Genomic DNA, 18,632 nt, shown 5'->3' with positions numbered 1-18,632 from the left:
GTTAACCCAAGGATCATTTCAATGCAGACGTTATATTGGGTTATTTTCGTGTTGCAGTATTTGACTTTTTTTATGGCTTCAAATGAGATGAAATGATCTGAGCTGATCTTTCTATCCCCTGTTTTTGTTTCTAGACTATCTCAACCCTATCGAGGAAAACCCCTTCGTCACACGCCGGAGGAACGGCGATGCCCATGCAGTGGTCGATGGAGCCGGCTGCCATACCCTGCACATGGCTGGAGCTGCCGCTGGCCCCAAGAGCCAGTCCGCCCACAGCGATGAGTACATCAATGAGCCGCTGTACCTGAATACCCTCCTCAACCCCGGGGACAAGAACGGATTGGCCGGCGCAGTCTCCATCTCCGGGCTCTCCGCTGCCCAGTCAGTATCGCAGACGGTCAACCCGTCGATATCAAGCCACACCGTCTCCTCCGCTGGATATGGGGTCCCTCCCGGCCACATCCCGCACCCGTCATATCCATCACACACCCTGCATCCGGGGCTTTCAGGACACGCCCTGCACTCAGGCATCACCAGCGGCACCATCATGCTTGATAAGAAAGGCAAGAAGGCCACTTTTGACAATCCCGAATACTGGCAGCACAGTCTCCCCCCCAAATCCACACTGCACAACCCCGAGTACCTGCAGGACTGCAGCACGCGCTTTTTCTACCGGCAGAACGGACGCATTCGCCCCGCCGTGGCTGAAAACCAGGAATATTTGTCCGAGGCTGCTATGAAAGCTGGCAACGTGCTGCCGCCCCCTCCGTACAGACAGAGGAACACTGTAGTGTAGTGACCCCGCGCTGTCGTACAATGGAGGCATGAATAGAGGGTTAAGAAAGGAGATAAATGGACTGTGAACGGTCCTTTGGTTTCCTCAAAGTACTTGTCAACCTGGGCTTTCCTTGCACCCTCCCCGAACACTTCTCCGTGTTATATCTGATTGCAAGTCTTTTATTCCCACTCTATGGTTCGGCCTATTCTTGACAGGACCACAATAACAGTCATCGACGGCCTCAATTGACACTCAGCCTATATTTTTCCACCTCATCCTTGTCCCCTAGAGCAAGTAGACAGCTCTCCCCCAGGTGGGTTCTGTTCTGGCACGAGCTGTCCCGGCATTTTTAATAAACGTGACGCACAGAAACAACACAATCAAAGGTTGAAATTAGATCCATGATAGAAGGAGAAAAGGAGAAACAAACAGAGGATAGCCCAAAGAGGATTATTGCCATGAATTTACATTTACTTATGATAACTTTTTGTTTACGTGCCAATGAATTACCATTCCCCATTTCACCATGTTCTTTTACCTCATATCCACACAGCTAGATATACATATTGCAGTATGCACACATTGCTATTGCATGTCTGCAATCTGTCAAATGACACATGCACATGGAGTCATGTCGTGACCTACCAGCAAATCTTCAGTCACATTTACGAGCCCAGATGTTGCCTCCATGCCTGCGCTCATGCGTCTTTGACTTTTACATGTTTTACATGTTACTGCAGCAGTAATGGATTTCAAGCATTCATCACACACAGCTCATATCCAGCCTGCAACATGTTAACATGCCTGCAGCTTTGACACACCAGTAATAACTACACATTAATTCATATTTACGTTAATACATACACAGCAACAGATAAAGCCTTTTGAAATATTCAGGAGAGGAGCCGCTCAGTTGACCTTGTGCGAGGAGAGGGTGTCGGTAATGGCGTGCAGAAACAGCTCAACAGGAAAAAGTAAATGTCGCCACATTCTTATGGAAAGCTGTGATATTCACCCAGTGCTTGGTGGAAAGCATTCCACAGATTACTGGCACGGCTGGGGAGGGATTGTAAAGGTTGATCGCTCAGAGGATGACCCACAGCTTCCCGACCCTGAGATCCCTCCGGTTCTCCTTCACCGACAACGAGCCGGCAAACCGGACCAGTTCACCTTACCTCCATGGTAAGATCATTGTAAGCAGCATCGTGACTGACATGACTTTATAGTTACTGCAGCACTTGGATTTATGCTTCAATGGAACTGGTGCCTGGAAATGGAGGAATGGTTTCTAACTGGACAAGGAGCAGGATTGTGAAGAACGTTCAAACAGGCCCAGAGAGAGAGATCAAGAGGAGCAGAGTATGCTTGGTGTTTTGTGTGTCTTTTTTTTGTCTTTTCTTTTCTTTTTAGACATCAGGGATCTGTTTACTTTGTAACTTAGTCGTATGGTGGATGTGAATAATGAAGTGCAGGAGAAACAGCAGAGACAACAAGACAGAGCACAGTGGAGATGGCAGAGAGGCCAACCCTGGAGAGCTGTAAATACGCCATTACCAGTCACACGCAGTTCACAATCTGTGGAGCGAGCTGTGTCGGGAAATATATTTAAGTAGAAGAAATGATGAGGCTAAGAGTTTTTCTTTTATTTCCCCGCTCTGTATTCATACTATTGTTCGTCACAGAAACAGAAAGTAATCTTGGACCACACTAGATGACTACAGGGCCTTGCTCTGTGTCTGAAGGTTCAGGTAGTTCACGAGCGTCAGAACTGTCTTGCAAAGGCTTCCTACAAATTTTGCCCCTGGAACACTTTGAAAATTGAAAATTGAAAAATGAGATTGTGATCGCTGATTCCACTGATGGCTATAGCTTGCTGCACTTATACGAAACTGCCAGAAGACGCAGTAAGCTCTGATGGAAACGTCACCGCCTGATCGAGGTCTGATTTAGATCAGTTGATAGAACTTGATGCTCTTGCACAGCCAAATGACTTTGCTGTTATCCATGCTCTTAATTTATTTCACCATGTTGCAATTATGATTTGCAATGGTTTCATTGAGTTCATCTTCTTCGTTGGGCATTTTACCATGAAAGGGCATATCCATACCCTCTAATGAAAATCATATTACTAATAGAGTTGGGCTACAGGATGATAGAACACTGTAACAGGGTAGAAAGTGAAGTTTTCACTACCGTTAAAGACAAGTTACAAAACCATTGAAAAAAAAGTAGTTTAGTGGACTATTATGGACAATGTGCATCAATATATTGATTTTCTGGCATGTGAAAGTGTAGTCCAGGGATTTAGAATACATCCCTCATTTGTGTAGCACCACAAACACTGGATCCTACATTTCTATTTGTGTCAAACTCACAACCTGGTGCCGCTGCAGTGGAAACAACCAGGTAGAGGAGAGACTCGGACAGACGGCACCGACGACTCACTATCCAAAACACAGATGTTACCCTGGCACAGTGTTTTCCATCCCTCTCAGGTTTTATGGGAAATAATAATCATCCAGCTGAGCTCCAGCTGAGGCACAAGTTGCCACATCATAAAGGGATGTCAGACCAATTCAAATCAAAGGATAAAGGGGTGGCTAGTTAGTGCCATAATACCACAGTAGATGGGCTAATGAAATTTGCAATTATAAAAAAGAAAAAAAGTAGAATTTTACACGTGGGTGGGGTGCAGTCGTCACATCAGTTTCAAGTATCACTCAAACATTGACATTTCTCTGTTACCGACCTCATTTAGCTGTGCTAGATCACACTTTGAACGATTTTGACTTGATTTAAGTTTTTACCTGATTAAGCTTGCTCTTATAAATTATTGACGCAAATCTGTGTATAGAGTATGTCCTTCGTGTTTAGAGTTGGAATCCAGTTATGTACTTTTGCCATCACCCACCAGGTATCAGTTGTAACACATGTACCCTTACTGTACTGGCTGTGTGTTTAAGTGCAATGACAGCAGTGGAGAGTCACCGAAAGGGCTGCGTAATGGATCTCTGTGGGAAAATAGAGCCAATCTTCTGGAGGGGAAAACCTGCTGGCACTGTCAGCCGGCAGGCATCACAAGGGGGCTTTTAGCTTTCTGAATGCTAATTCATCCACTTTCACTTGTCCTGTGGGGAAATCATGTTACCCAACATCTCACCCACTGCAGCGGCTGAGAAACCCCAAACGACAGGCAATAGGCTGTAACACTGCGGCAAGTTGAAAACCGAGGTATTAGCATTCCAGAAATGTTACCCGGCCAATGCATCAATGTTACAAAAGCTAGCAGGGGAGAAGGTGCAAGTCCACTGTAACTAGCAGAGGAGACCAGAGCTGACTGCCGTTCTTTCTCTCTTTGTCGTCGGAGGTGACTGTGGAGTTGTATGTAGCAAAAACACTGTTCTGCAGCTGAAACACTGAAAATCCTGAAAAGCAGCTACGTTTGGAGCAAAGACCAGCACTTACCTGGAAGTTATGTTGGTCTAAAACATAAGTTATGATTTCACGTGAAAATATATAAAGTTACTGTGTAAAAGCCTCAGTACAGAAGATATTTAAATAGCACAATAACTATAAATACTGTCTCACCCAGAAAATCGGCCTTATAGTAAATGTTCTATTTATTTTTTTGCGTCTGCTTTTCTTCTTCTTTTAAGCAAATGCGATCATATATATTGTAAATGCTGTGTAAAGTTTTTTCCTATTACTTTTCTCTCTGCTCTTAAGGGTCTCGTTGTAAATTTTCCGATATGCAGTTTGAAGGGGTCATCTTTCGTCTGACACGTCTCTAAACAACGTTGAAGCAGTTGCTTCCTGCTTTCGCATTTAAGGGGCCGGATGTTTGCCCCTCAGAGGAACTCAAGTCCAGGCTGAACCTTTCATCTCGTTGCCAAATGAGAAAAGATTTACAAGACCAAAACTGAAGCTCCTCATCAACACCTGAAGTTACTTTACAATATGGGACAGATTTCACCTTTAGTAAGGTTACAGTACAATTCAGAAGTATCTACACCTTGCAATGACTTTTACATCGATTAGTATAAAGGGTATGATTGTCAAAGGATAATGTCAATACATCAAGTCAATTGTACTAGTTGACGTTGACCGCCTGACCACTGACTCGCTGTGGGAAACTGATGTCTGTAAATGACAAACCTCTCCTGTTCCCCCAAAGTTTATTTTATTGCGCTTTTTTCTTCTTTTTTTTCTTTTTTCATTCTTTTCTTATTAATATCACAAGGACGTGTTTTCACAGCATAAACTCCATCCAGCTGTGGTCTAAATGCTCTTATTGTGTCGGACGAACACATGTTGCATATCAGAGAACTTCTACCCTCCAAGATATAATTTTGTTAAATGCGCCATCAAACCAATCGCACATAAAGCAGCTGACAAACACATATTCTACCATTGTAATGGAGTCAAACTGTGTGTGGCTGTCATGTTCAGATTTTACTGTTACTGATGTGTATATTCTACATAACGCCGTGAAAGGGAAATGTGACAGTGGTTGAGTAAGCACAGTTTGCTATGTATGGAATTGATGGTAAAACTGTAAAATGGAAACACTAATTGTCTTTTAACCAAATGACAAAAACATTCAGATAATAGGCCGCTCAACAGTTTTACCATTGTTAAAATAAATGAAAAATGAATAAATAAAAAAGCGGATAGTATTTTTCTAGGTAGGTTTAAAAAAAAAAAAAAAGTGGCCCATGTATCTGTAAATAAAACAATGATGCTCCTTTGTCCAGCTGAAGCAATTATTTTGTTCCTTTGTTTCTTTCCCTCCTTGCCTCATTGTATTTTGAGTGTCTACTGTATTTTTTGTTAATTTTGGGGATATCTTTCCTGTATGTATATAAATATATATACAGTATATATATATACATATATATTCTGTAAAATGTAATTTGAGGAGTGAACTTTAAAAACGCTTGCAGGGTCTCTTGTCTACCCCTCCCCCCCTTTCACACCACCATTTTACCTGTGATTGTGTGATTGTGTTTTCAGCACAACTTGGTGGATAGTGTGTTTTAAATCTCTGCTCTTGTTCACTTTTATAGGGAGTGAATTTCTTTTTTTTCTCTCTTATTTTTTCCACAGGGTGTATTATGCCCACACTACCCTCCATGCTTGTTTCAGTATTATCCACCTCTTGAGATTTTTTAAAGATTTTGTACACTCTTAAGAAGCTGTCGCAAAAAGAATAAATATAAAATTTCTAATCAGTCTAAAAAATAATGTAATACTGTAATCAGCCAGTACCAGTTTGTGAGGTTTGACAACCTATGGTACATTTTGGGGGGGTTAGTTTTAATTTCGACTTCCATTGAACACGTCATTGTTAACTTTCAGATGATATTCAGCTCTTTATCCATTTATGGCAATACTGATTGAATGGTGTAACAATATCATGTTGCAGTGCTGAGAGTGAATTATTGACGTTTGAGAAAAGCAATGGAAGACACTTTGTCTGGGCCGGACTGATCCTTTGAATCACAGAAATTGTACAGAAAGGAACTGCTCCGGCTCCATTAGGGTTTAAATGTTCACTCTTTTCTAGAAGTCACATTTCTACAGGAAGCTAATATTGTCAAAATGGGATTTTGGGCCATTTTTCATGACTTTAGGACTGGCACCAAAATCATCAGGGTGAGTTATTTTCATTCTGGCATTGTAGCAAACTGATGCACAATTTGACAATTGGATTACGCTCTCTGGTGTATTACATATTTCAATTGCGAGTCACACAAGCACAACTTGTTTTGTTTATGCAGGAATGGAGTCGGACGAATAAAGGTTTTGTGAATACTGCAGTTTCATTTTCAAACGTAAAAGATTTTAAACAGTATCGACTTTGGATTAATTAAATGTTGTCATAACCTTTATACACTGCTTATCACCTACAGAATACTATAGCCCTGTTGTACACTCACCATTATAAAGTGTTGCATTGCATTTGATGGTTTTGGTGGCACTTGTGTTGTTTTCAAATATCCAGGATTTCCATTTACAGTGTAAAGAGGTCATTTTTAGCAAGCTCCTCAAAAGTCATTGAATCTGTTTGAAAGTACATTGAAGTTTGGAAGAAGATTCTTTCTTCTGTCATTGAAAAAAGTCATAATTGTTCCATGAGAATGATTGAGAAGTTTTATAGACCATACTTTGTCGCATATTACCAGTTTAAAATGTCCCTTTTCACTGGTTAATTGACACAGTTCCCAAACTAGAACAAGTAAATACGTATTCCCTCTCTTTTGTTACATGAATCTGTCAAAACTATATTTTTAATTCAATATGAATAAAGATCAGTCAATATTTAAAGCTGTATTGTGATCATTTGTTCTTTTCACTGCTGTAAGTGTTGTGTTATTGTGAAGTGGTAAAACACACTGGGGTATCCCCCCCAATATGAACCTAAGTGGCACTCCAATGGGCGCATCCCAGAATCCCACTGGGACCTCAATGGTAATTAGAACCCCAGAACAGTTTGATGATGTGACAAGCATCCAAAGCCAATGGGATCCAACTGGCATATACACGTACATATAATCAGTGTTAGTCAAGTTACTTCTAAAAAGTAATTAGTTACAGTTACAAATTACTTCTCCAAAAAAGTAATTGAGTTAGTAACTCAGTTACCACATTGTTAGAGTAATTAGTTACTCAGCAAAGTAACTGTGGCGTTATTTTTCATGTTTTATAACGCTGTTACGTTCTGTAACATCTTTAACGTCAAAGATGTTTATATTAACTGATTGAAGAATAAAAACACTATATACAGTATTTTAGAACATTTGGTATTTATTTGAACTCAATAGATTGCAGCCTGCCATATGATGCATAGAATTAAAACATATAAAAATAAATATTGAAAATAAAATTCAAGTGCAAATGTAAACTTGGGTAAAAAGAAACAAATGAAAATCTGGCCATTAAGTAGTGCCATTATCTGTACTTGTATACCATTGCACAATAAACATAACACTATCCAACTCTTAAATATTCAGTAGAGTAACAAAATTAAATATTGAAAATAAAATAATATTCACACACTTTGCATTCAAGTACAAAACCAAATACCCAAAAAAGTAAACTTGGGTAAAAAAGAAACAATCGAAAATTTGACCTTTAAGTAGTGCAATTCTCTGAACCTGTATATTATTGCACAATAAACAGAGCACTATCCAACTCTCAATGTAGCTTAACATGTTGTTCATTCTCAGTGAAAATGATCAATGCATTAATCTATCTATACTGAAATACTCCTCTCATCTAACAATTAAACCAGTGGTTGTAACGTAGGAGGAGAAGCTTTTCAAATCTTTTGTCCGACAGCCTGTTCCTCTTCGGAGAGAAAACAAGTTTGCCCAGGCTGAACAGTCTCTCAACAGGTGCACTAGATGGAGTAGCAGCATTGTAACGTAGTGGAATTTTCTTGATGAGAGAAAATCCACACAGAGAGTTTAAGTTTTGTTCTGAAGATCTAATATAGTCTGCCACCTGGTTTTCTGCTGAAGAGGTGTCCTCATCCTCCTCAATAGCAAAGAAATCGCTCTCTTTGGCTGAATCTGTGTGATGTGAAGATGTGCTGCTGGTACCTGGCTGTGGTTCTTCATGGACAATTTTACGGCACTCTGCCAGCAAACTTGCCTTAGCCTTATCCTTTAACTCCTGTGACCGCAGCCAGCGAAGTTTGAATTTCCCTGGCTCGTCGCCATTGTCGCTGTCTTGAGCTGTAGTCAGAGCGTGCAGTGAGACAGCGTGAGCAGGGCATCCGCGCGCCCACCCAGCCAATCATCATCGCGTTTGCAACGGTGTCGTCATCCCCACGCCCTGCTCTCTCCACGCAGCTGGGGTGTAATATGACACCGCACGCTTCATTCAACCAAATTGTAGTAACGCGCCACTTACATTATCAATAACGATAACGGCGTTGTAACGATGACAAAAGTAATTAATTAGATTACTCCGTTACTGAAAAAGAACTCCGTTAGTAACGCCGTTATACTTAAACGCCGTTACTCCCAACACTGCATATAATCAGCATTTATGTTCAACTCGTATTCTCAAATTATTACTAGAATAACTCTCAAAAGAACATAAACCTCCACCAACGCCCTATTTGCATAGATACGCCCCTTTGTCCTGATCTGGACCAAAATGTGTTACAGTAGGGCTTCTAGCCCCATGAAACCACTGTTAAATCCACTAGATCTGGATCTCTTATTGGATCTGCAAAAAATTGCACACACTATAAATGAGGAAATTTAATATGGCTGTCTTTATTGTCATCAAGATCTATTTATTATTCCCTAAACATCAATGTCAAATAGTGAAAAGAAAATGTCTGGAATTTTAAATAGAAATTTGATCGGCTCTTTCTTGGCGTACATTCCATCCTTCTGCCCTTTTTTGTGGAAATCTTTTCAATAGTTTGTTGCTTAATCCTGCTGACAGCTAACTTACGGAGAAGCGAAAACACAACCTCCTTGCCAGAGTAAAAAATGCGCCCGTCATTTCTTGACTCACATTGAGTGAGTTGTCGTTTTGCAGGAATGTAGCAGAAGTGGGAAATTGGAGCTGCACATATGTCACTTGATTGGCCTCATTGTGGCCGTCTGTCATTATCCCCCTCTGGACGGGATCCAGTGCTACTTCAATACAGCCCTCGTAGTTTGGAGGGTCCTTTACACCCCCTTGCATCAAATGTCAGCCCGCTCTCAAGCAGTGCAGCCGCAGACATGGCAGTGTCGTGTAGCCTGTAGTCACAGCATGACATCTTCATTCCTCCGAGATGAGGTCTGCACGGACTGAAGACATCTCTCACCGTTCAGCCACATTGTGCCTTCAGGTTGGAAAGAGAAAAGGAGACAGACAGCAGCTTCACTCTTCTACCACAACCTCTGCTCCTCAGGCCATTTTTTTCACATTAAAAGCTGCTCTCTCTCTCTCTCTCTCTCTCTCTCTCTCTCTCTCTCTCACACACATACTTGTACACTTGCAGGAAAATCCCAACGGAGCACCAATAATCAAGTGTCATTACTTGTGACACTTGCTCGTGCATGATAGATGCAACTCTTTTCCAGCTGATGACATTTTATGGCATTATCATAGAAAATCCAATAACGAGAGCGGCACTGGAGCCTTTGCCCCATGCAAAGTCAAATCACTTGCCTTAAGATGGTAATAGAGTGTGATCGAAACAATCTGTCACTGCCTCCCTTCTCACTCTCACATGGCAGCCCCCCTTTGACGAAGTGTATGGATTTCTACCTGATTTGAGGGATGATCGGCGGAGATGAATGTAAATTATCTTAAATGTCTTTCGGTGAATCGATTGACTGACGCTTCACGGAAAATAAAAGTGAAGGCTGTATTTGACGGTGCATCAATCTTTACCACAACACCACGGCAGAAGCCAAAACAACTTCACTGCCGACATGTTTCCATGTGGGCTGTTTGAATATGTGCTGACGTAAACCCTTCTCAAGGGAGAGGTTTCAGAGACCTGCAGTTTCGCTTGATGTATTTATTTTTCTACATCTTTGGAGTCATGTACACACAGTTCTCTCCTTTTTCCTGTCTTTCCAGGTTAGTGAACCAGTTGTCACAGCAACTAAGCTGTAAAACCTTCAACAAAGATGAGTGCATGCTGAGGATGTTTTCGCCATATGGGTACATGTTACGCAACAGTTTCAGCCAGGCAGGTCCAATCGCCGGATGCAGTCATTAATGTTAGAATTTAACATTTTAGTAAAGTGCAACACCCATGCTCTAAAACTTGTTCCCGTTCCCACTGTCCTGGCATTGCTATCTCTTTTACTCAGAGAGCCAGCAGTGAGTGCGGCTGCCTCTAAATCCCAGCATGTTGTCAGCCTGTGATTGAATGGACTGTTCAAAGCTCGCTAAGCAGTGTTGCAATTCCCCTTGAGAGCTTTCATTATGGAACAACATATTGGATTCTCTTCACAGGCTGTCTGTCTCCAGAGGCTACAAACTCTCCAGGAGTTCACGCACACATGCGTACACATTCACACAAAGCATCATCTACAACGTGTAGACAACCCAGCAATAAATCCTGATTGATTCTCTGAGAATCTGGTTCCTTACAGTGCAGACATAAATGCACCCTGATACTGTGCCCTGACATGCTGCCAGTATTTCACATGGCCTCTGCAGTTAGTGGATTGTCCGCAGATCAGACAATCAAAGTCCGACTGGAGCTGCTCACACAAAGTGGGGCCCGGTCACCCAGGATGCATTGCAGATTAATTACCTCCCAGGGCAGATCCAGGGGTTAGGGGCCTGGAGGGTAATGGCCCAATTTTCTAAATATTTAAGGGAGCTCGTGTGAGAATGAAGAGGTTTGTACAGAGAACTTTCTTCCAACAGTTTACTTGCGTCCCATACACGGCACGACAGCAAGCTGAATGATTTATTTAACATAAATGTGAACACTTCTCACATGAACAGTGACGTCTGTCTCCTGCTGTTGCCTCAGTTGTGATCAAGGGGAGCCACCCCTCCTCTCTGCTGGTGGTCAGTTGCAACCCAGTCTCATCAGGAAACGTTCAGTGGGAACGTTGGTCCACTTGGACAAACATTTCCATCTCACAATCTGGCCTATCAGATTGTGAGATGGAAACGTTTGGTCCGCCCATTGTTTTGCATTGACGTGTTTTCACGTCACGTGACTCCCGAGTTCCCGTCTCCGGAAAGGAAAACATGGCGGACAGTCCTTGTTTTTTCAAATAAAAACATGATTTTGTAACTTAGTCTGGGCATAAAAATACATTCTGACACCATTTCTAGCGAGAAATGTGGTCTTTGCTTCCACAGTCTTCAGCCAGTTTGTGCTTATGATATATATTTTAATAGTTATCACGAATGTTTTTATCGTTGCTATGGTGGTTGCTATGACGCTGCCATGCACACAACGTCGTAGCGTGCTGTTTAAATCACCGTCCCTGCGTGGTGTCGTTCAGTGATTGTGTATGTTATTCATGTTAAATAATATTAATATTTGAGGCTAGATTACACCTCTAATGCGAAGGATCTTGCGAGTCTGTTCAGAGGCGGACATGAGTGTGACACCGGACCGAGATCGCGAACGGACCGGAACTGACGTGTGGCTGGCGTAAAAAAAGGTTTTGTAAACATTCTGTCCATTTAACTTAGCGCTGTCATAAACACGGACCATTTGGAAGACAACGATGTCATCTTCCTTCTGTCAGGTAAGTAGTTTATTGTTTTTAAAGATCTATTACGATCTAGGTTTACAGTCTGAGTGCTGAGACAGCGGATGCGGAGTCCGTCGATAAACACAATGGATGCATTTCTTCAGCTAATATGCCATTGTTAGCCACATGCTTCAGCCCACGGTAGCATGTGATTACCTGGGAGGTGAAAACATGGTTTTTGAAACCAGTTCAAGACGCTTAGCTCATCATTAAGGGACGCTACAATATAAATATAAACATGAATTTGATTTATGAATGCTTTAGATTAATAAGGAGTGTATTTCTCGACCATTACTCCTCAATAACAGATCAATTTGGTTTAATGTATAGTATGCAATATGACAATAATGTTTTCATGTTATGGAGTTGCGATTCATTTTATAAAACAATTGCTATGTTCTGTTTTTTAATCAAGGAGGATCCAAGTGAAGCTACAGGAGTTTCATTAACGTCAATAACTTGGACCGAACAGTTTGTTTTGCTTGATGAAGAGGAGGAAGGGCAGCCTGGAGAGAAAGAGAAGCCGGGTTGAGCCCACTTCCATCATCCACGTACCACAAGGAAGATGAGGGGGAGAAATTATCCTACCATTAAAGAGGTACTTTTAAGTTACATACCAGAAACACCATTTTATATAATGTGCCAAATATAAATTTGTATTAAATCCCCAAAGTACGCTGGCTGAAATACAAGTTAATATCACACTGAAAGAGTTTTGATCAATCATGCTTCCCTGCTGTGGTTGTTCAACTGGGAAAACAACTTTTTCCAAAGGAAGGCAAGTAAATTTAAGGAATGCATCTGCAAAGTTTTCCTCTGTTATGTATAATGATGACCCCCATCAAACATTATGTTATTAATAATATTTACACCTTTTCATTTATATTGTTTATTTCTGTCTACATGTTTGAATTTGCCTTCATTAGTTTCAGAAAAGAGCGATGATGTATCGGTCAGTGGGCGGCAGCACGAGACTCCGCAAACTAGTCTCTAAGCAAAGTAGACGAAGGCATTGAGGTTGCGGCCTGCCATCATTATTATTTTGCTTAAGGGACTGAATACGTTTCATGCAGAAATATTAGCATTTCCCTTATATCTACCAAAACTGCTTGTTTCACAGACTGCAGTTTTGTTTTGATCCGATGTGGTGTGCAAATACTAACCGTATATCTGCAATGGGTTGTTGTGCATTAACATTTGTAACTCTAATTTCGTTTTGACAGACTGTGCAAAGAATGTTGAGAACATCACTAACCAGTGCAGTGTCCGTCTACATATTTCTACATATTTTCTCTCATATAAATGTCACTGTAACCTCTTGACAACTGAAACCATAACATGAGGTCAGTGTGGCCTTGACCTTTTGACTTTAAGACAAATACACAGTTAGACAACCCGAAAACATGCAGTAATGCCTCCGGCGACTCGCTATTGCAGAGGCATTAAAATGTTAGTGTAGTAGACTGGATTTTATTGGTGTTACATTGGACATCTTGTATTGGTATACAAAAAATATATTTGGTTTCACATTTTAGATGGCATAAGCAGAGACATCAACTCAGGAAATGGATTTCTGCAGAAAAGAAAGCCTTGTATGTGTGTATATATACATACAAACGCACTTTTAAAACGTTTTGTTTTTTATCATATATTCTCAGGTAGTACTGACGCATTTATGGAGATGGGACATGAGGGCCTTGTCTGCGTGCTCAAGAGAAGATTCCACAGAGTTCAAGCTGAGCAGGCTGCAGCAGGTTTGGAGGAATCCTCCCCTGAAGAGGAAACATGGCGAAGTACTTCTCCACTGATGAAGAAATGTGAGCGCTGTGATTAAATAAAATCTGCTGCCATGCTACTGTTGCTACTGTTGGGCCCTGCTATTAGCTTGGTGTTTGGTAGCTGTTAGCTTTAGCATATTTATTTTTTAGGGACCTGTCTGACGTTTATGTTTTTAAAAAAAAATCAGAGGGAACCATCTTCATAATTTAACACTATGTTTTGTTTGTGTTCTTCAGTTATTCTCAAGAGAAGCTGCCTCAGCTCCACGGTCCCTCCTGCAGCTTCCACTCCTGATGCTAACCCCCTGTTTACATCACACCATCCGGGCAGACCTGGAGTCACAGAACTTTGTCCAGAGCTGCCGTCTGAGAATTGTTGATCATATAATTTCCAGCAGATGCCTTAATGTAATGTTTGTGCACAATAAATGACATTGATCATAACATATTGGTATTTCCTTGCACTTTTACACCATGATATTGGCAGATAAGATGTTGATTACATTAAAGCAGTGAATGCTCTGCTTTAAGCAACATAAACACACAATGATCCAATGGATTTGAAGTAGAATGGGCACGTTACATTCTGTAGAGAGTACCTCAGTAACGGAAGTCAGAAATTTCTTTCTTTATCTGAGGTTCAGTGAGTTATAGTAACAGCAAAGCACACAGGTCTTGTTGTCTAAGTGGCAACCATATCATATTGTTTAAGATGTGTAACATCAAGCTTGTGTATCAGTGCTAAATACATCCAGTCATAAGTAAGTTCACCCTCTTGTTAACACTAAAAGTAGGTGACCCAGATGTTTCACAATGCAATCTGATAAGGTCGTATGAGAAACATTCTTAACATTAAAGAAATGAACACAGAGGATAGCAATAGATGTTTCACTTTAAATCAGTAGCTGGTAATCGGCAGACTGACTTATTCAAACACATTAATACTACAATGAATGAGGCAGGGGTTTGCTATCAGAAATCATTTCTGGGACATTAATTTAAAAGATCTCCAGTATAAGCAAATGTGTTCTAAAATTGGTTTACATCCAAGTGAGAGGCTGTCCCATCTCAGGGATTTAAGATATATATTGCTTGTATTAGCTGTCCCTCAGTGAAGTACTTGCACTTCTTGAAAAGCTCTATATAAATAAGATGTATTATTGTTTATACATTGCCCTCTAGTATATGTTTTCCTAAGTGACTGTAGATACAGAAACAACAGTATGGTTCAGGTGACAGTAAGTGGAAGGTGAAGGTCATTTCCATGAGCTCAAGAGAAACCTAATGTGACGATATAGTTGATTTCTGATAGGAAGCACCTGCCTCATTCATTGTAGTATTAATGTGTTTGATTAAGTCAGTCTGCCGATTACCAGCTACTGATTTAAAGTGAAACATCTATTGCTATCCTCTGTGTTCATTTCTTTAATGTTAAGAATGTTTCTCATACGACCTTATCAGATTGCATTGTGAAACATCTGGGTCACCTACTTTTAGTGTTAACAAGAGGGTGAACTTACTTATGACTGGATGTATTTAGCACTGATACACAAGCTTGATGTTACACATCTTAAACAATATGATATGGTTGCCACTTAGACAACAAGACCTGTGTGCTTTGCTGTTACTATAACTCACTGAACCTCAGATAAAGAAAGAAATTTCTGACTTCCGTTACTGAGGTACTCTCTACAGAATGTAACGTGCCCATTCTACTTCAAATCCATTGGATCATTGTGTGTTTATGTTGCTTAAAGCAGAGCATTCACTGCTTTAATGTAATCAACATCTTATCTGCCAATATCATGGTGTAAAAGTGCAAGGAAATACCAATATGTTATGATCAATGTCATTTATTGTGCACAAACATTACATTAAGGCATCTGCTGGAAATTATATGATCAACAATTCTCAGACGGCAGCTCTGGACAAAGTTCTGTGACTCCAGGTCTGCCCGGATGGTGTGATGTAAACAGGGGGTTAGCATCAGGAGTGGAAGCTGCAGGAGGGACCGTGGAGCTGAGGCAGCTTCTCTTGAGAATAACTGAAGAACACAAACAAAACATAGTGTTAAATTATGAAGATGGTTCCCTCTGATTTTTTTTTAAAAACATAAACGTCAGACAGGTCCCTAAAAAATAAATATGCTAAAGCTAACAGCTACCAAACACCAAGCTAATAGCAGGGCCCAACAGTAGCAACAGTAGCATGGCAGCAGATTTTATTTAATCACAGCGCTCACATTTCTTCATCAGTGGAGAAGTACTTCGCCATGTTTCCTCTTCAGGGGAGGATTCCTCCAAACCTGCTGCAGCCTGCTCAGCTTGAACTCTGTGGAATCTTCTCTTGAGCACGCAGACAAGGCCCTCATGTCCCATCTCCATAAATGCGTCAGTACTACCTGAGAATATATGATAAAAAACAAAACGTTTTAAAAGTGCGTTTGTATGTATATATACACACATACAAGGCTTTCTTTTCTGCAGAAATCCATTTCCTGAGTTGATGTCTCTGCTTATGCCATCTAAAATGTGAAACCAAATATATTTTTTGTATACCAATACAAGATGTCCAATGTAACACCAATAAAATCCAGTCTACTACACTAACATTTTAATGCCTCTGCAATAGCGAGTCGCCGGAGGCATTACTGCATGTTTTCGGGTTGTCTAACTGTGTATTTGTCTTAAAGTCAAAAGGTCAAGGCCACACTGACCTCATGTTATGGTTTCAGTTGTCAAGAGGTTACAGTGACATTTATATGAGAGAAAATATGTAGAAATATGTAGACGGACACTGCACTGGTTAGTGATGTTCTCAACATTCTTTGCACAGTCTGTCAAAACGAAATTAGAGTTACAAATGTTAATGCACAACAACCCATTGCAGATATACGGTTAGTATTTGCACACCACATCGGATCAAAACAAAACTGCAGTCTGTGAAACAAGCAGTTTTGGTAGATATAAGGGAAATGCTAATATTTCTGCATGAAACGTATTCAGTCCCTTAAGCAAAATAATAATGATGGCAGGCCGCAACCTCAATGCCTTCGTCTACTTTGCTTAGAGACTAGTTTGCGGAGTCTCGTGCTGCCGCCCACTGACCGATACATCATCGCTCTTTTCTGAAACTAATGAAGGCAAATTCAAACATGTAGACAGAAATAAACAATATAAATGAAAAGGTGTAAATATTATTAATAACATAATGTTTGATGGGGGTCATCATTATACATAACAGAGGAAAACTTTGCAGATGCATTCCTTAAATTTACTTGCCTTCCTTTGGAAAAAGTTGTTTTCCCAGTTGAACAACCACAGCAGGGAAGCATGATTGATCAAAACTCTTTCAGTGTGATATTAACTTGTATTTCAGCCAGCGTACTTTGGGGATTTAATACAAATTTATATTTGGCACATTATATAAAATGGTGTTTCTGGTATGTAACTTAAAAGTACCTCTTTAATGGTAGGATAATTTCTCCCCCTCATCTTCCTTGTGGTACGTGGATGATGGAAGTGGGCTCAACCCGGCTTCTCTTTCTCTCCAGGCTGCCCTTCCTCCTCTTCATCAAGCAAAACAAACTGTTCGGTCCAAGTTATTGACGTTAATGAAACTCCTGTAGCTTCACTTGGATCCTCCTTGATTAAAAAACAGAACATAGCAATTGTTTTATAAAATGAATCGCAACTCCATAACATGAAAACATTATTGTCATATTGCATACTATACATTAAACCAAATTGATCTGTTATTGAGGAGTAATGGTCGAGAAATACACTCCTTATTAATCTAAAGCATTCATAAATCAAATTCATGTTTATATTTATATTGTAGCGTCCCTTAATGATGAGCTAAGCGTCTTGAACTGGTTTCAAAAACCATGTTTTCACCTCCCAGGTAATCACATGCTACCGTGGGCTGAAGCATGTGGCTAACAATGGCATATTAGCTGAAGAAATGCATCCATTGTGTTTATCGACGGACTCCGCATCCGCTGTCTCAGCACTCAGACTGTAAACCTAGATCGTAATAGATCTTTAAAAACAATAAACTACTTACCTGACAGAAGGAAGATGACATCGTTGTCTTCCAAATGGTCCGTGTTTATGACAGCGCTAAGTTAAATGGACAGAATGTTTACAAAACCTTTTTTTACGCCAGCCACACGTCAGTTCCGGTCCGTTCGCGATCTCGGTCCGGTGTCACACTCATGTCCGCCTCTGAACAGACTCGCAAGATCCTTCGCATTAGAGGTGTAATCTAGCCTCAAATATTAATATTATTTAACATGAATAACATACACAATCACTGAACGACACCACGCAGGGACGGTGATTTAAACAGCACGCTACGACGTTGTGTGCATGGCAGCGTCATAGCAACCACCATAGCAACGATAAAAACATTCGTGATAACTATTAAAATATATATCATAAGCACAAACTGGCTGAAGACTGTGGAAGCAAAGACCACATTTCTCGCTAGAAATGGTGTCAGAATGTATTTTTATGCCCAGACTAAGTTACAAAATCATGTTTTTATCTGAAAAAACAAGGACTGTCCGCCATGTTTTCCTTTCCGGAGACGGGAACTCGGGAGTCATGTGACGTGAAAACACGTCAATGCAAAAAATGGGCGGACCAAACGTTTCCATCTCACAATCTGATAGGCCAGATTGTGAGATGGAAATGTTTGTCCAAGTGGACCAACGTTCCCACTGAACGTTTCCTGATGAGACTGGGTTGTCAGTTGCCACCTGACCTCTCTTCTCCTGCCGCTGGCAGTTACGGAACTCGAGTGCTGCACAGGGGCGCCTTGAGTGAG

The 18,632-nt window shown here is 40.8% G+C and overlaps 1 protein-coding gene and 2 long non-coding RNA genes across 4 annotated transcripts in view; 2 read left to right on the top strand and 1 right to left on the bottom strand.

Moving 5' to 3' along the window:
- Positions 1-7,105, top strand: part of LOC133021550 (receptor tyrosine-protein kinase erbB-4-like) — a 294,248-nt gene extending 287,143 nt beyond the window's left edge. For both annotated transcript variants that reach the window (XM_061088453.1, XM_061088452.1), the window contains exon 28: positions 135-7,105. In XM_061088453.1, the coding sequence (XP_060944436.1) occupies positions 135-796 (662 nt within the window). In that variant the 3' untranslated portion in view covers positions 797-7,105. The remainder of the gene's footprint in view (positions 1-134) is intronic.
- Positions 7,106-11,603: 4,498 nt separating this feature from the next.
- On the top strand, positions 11,604-14,246 carry LOC133021867 (uncharacterized). Its single transcript, XR_009682987.1, has 4 exons — positions 11,604-12,018; positions 12,440-12,622; positions 13,683-13,841; positions 14,040-14,246. It is a non-coding gene; the product is annotated as an uncharacterized LOC133021867 (long non-coding RNA).
- A 1,393-nt stretch (positions 14,247-15,639) lies between these two features.
- LOC133021864 (uncharacterized) lies at positions 15,640-18,397 on the bottom strand. The gene is made up of 4 exons (XR_009682986.1): positions 17,868-18,397; positions 17,264-17,446; positions 16,045-16,203; positions 15,640-15,846 (listed from the first exon to the last, which is right to left on the bottom strand). It is a non-coding gene; the product is annotated as an uncharacterized LOC133021864 (long non-coding RNA).
- Positions 18,398-18,632: the final 235 nt, after the last annotated feature.

Source organism: Limanda limanda, chromosome 16 (assembly GCF_963576545.1).
Source record: "Limanda limanda chromosome 16, fLimLim1.1, whole genome shotgun sequence".
NCBI classification, from domain to species: Eukaryota; Metazoa; Chordata; class Actinopteri; order Pleuronectiformes; family Pleuronectidae; genus Limanda; species Limanda limanda.
Note: the sequence above shows the minus strand (reverse complement) of the source record. Positions and strands in the feature narration are given on the sequence as shown.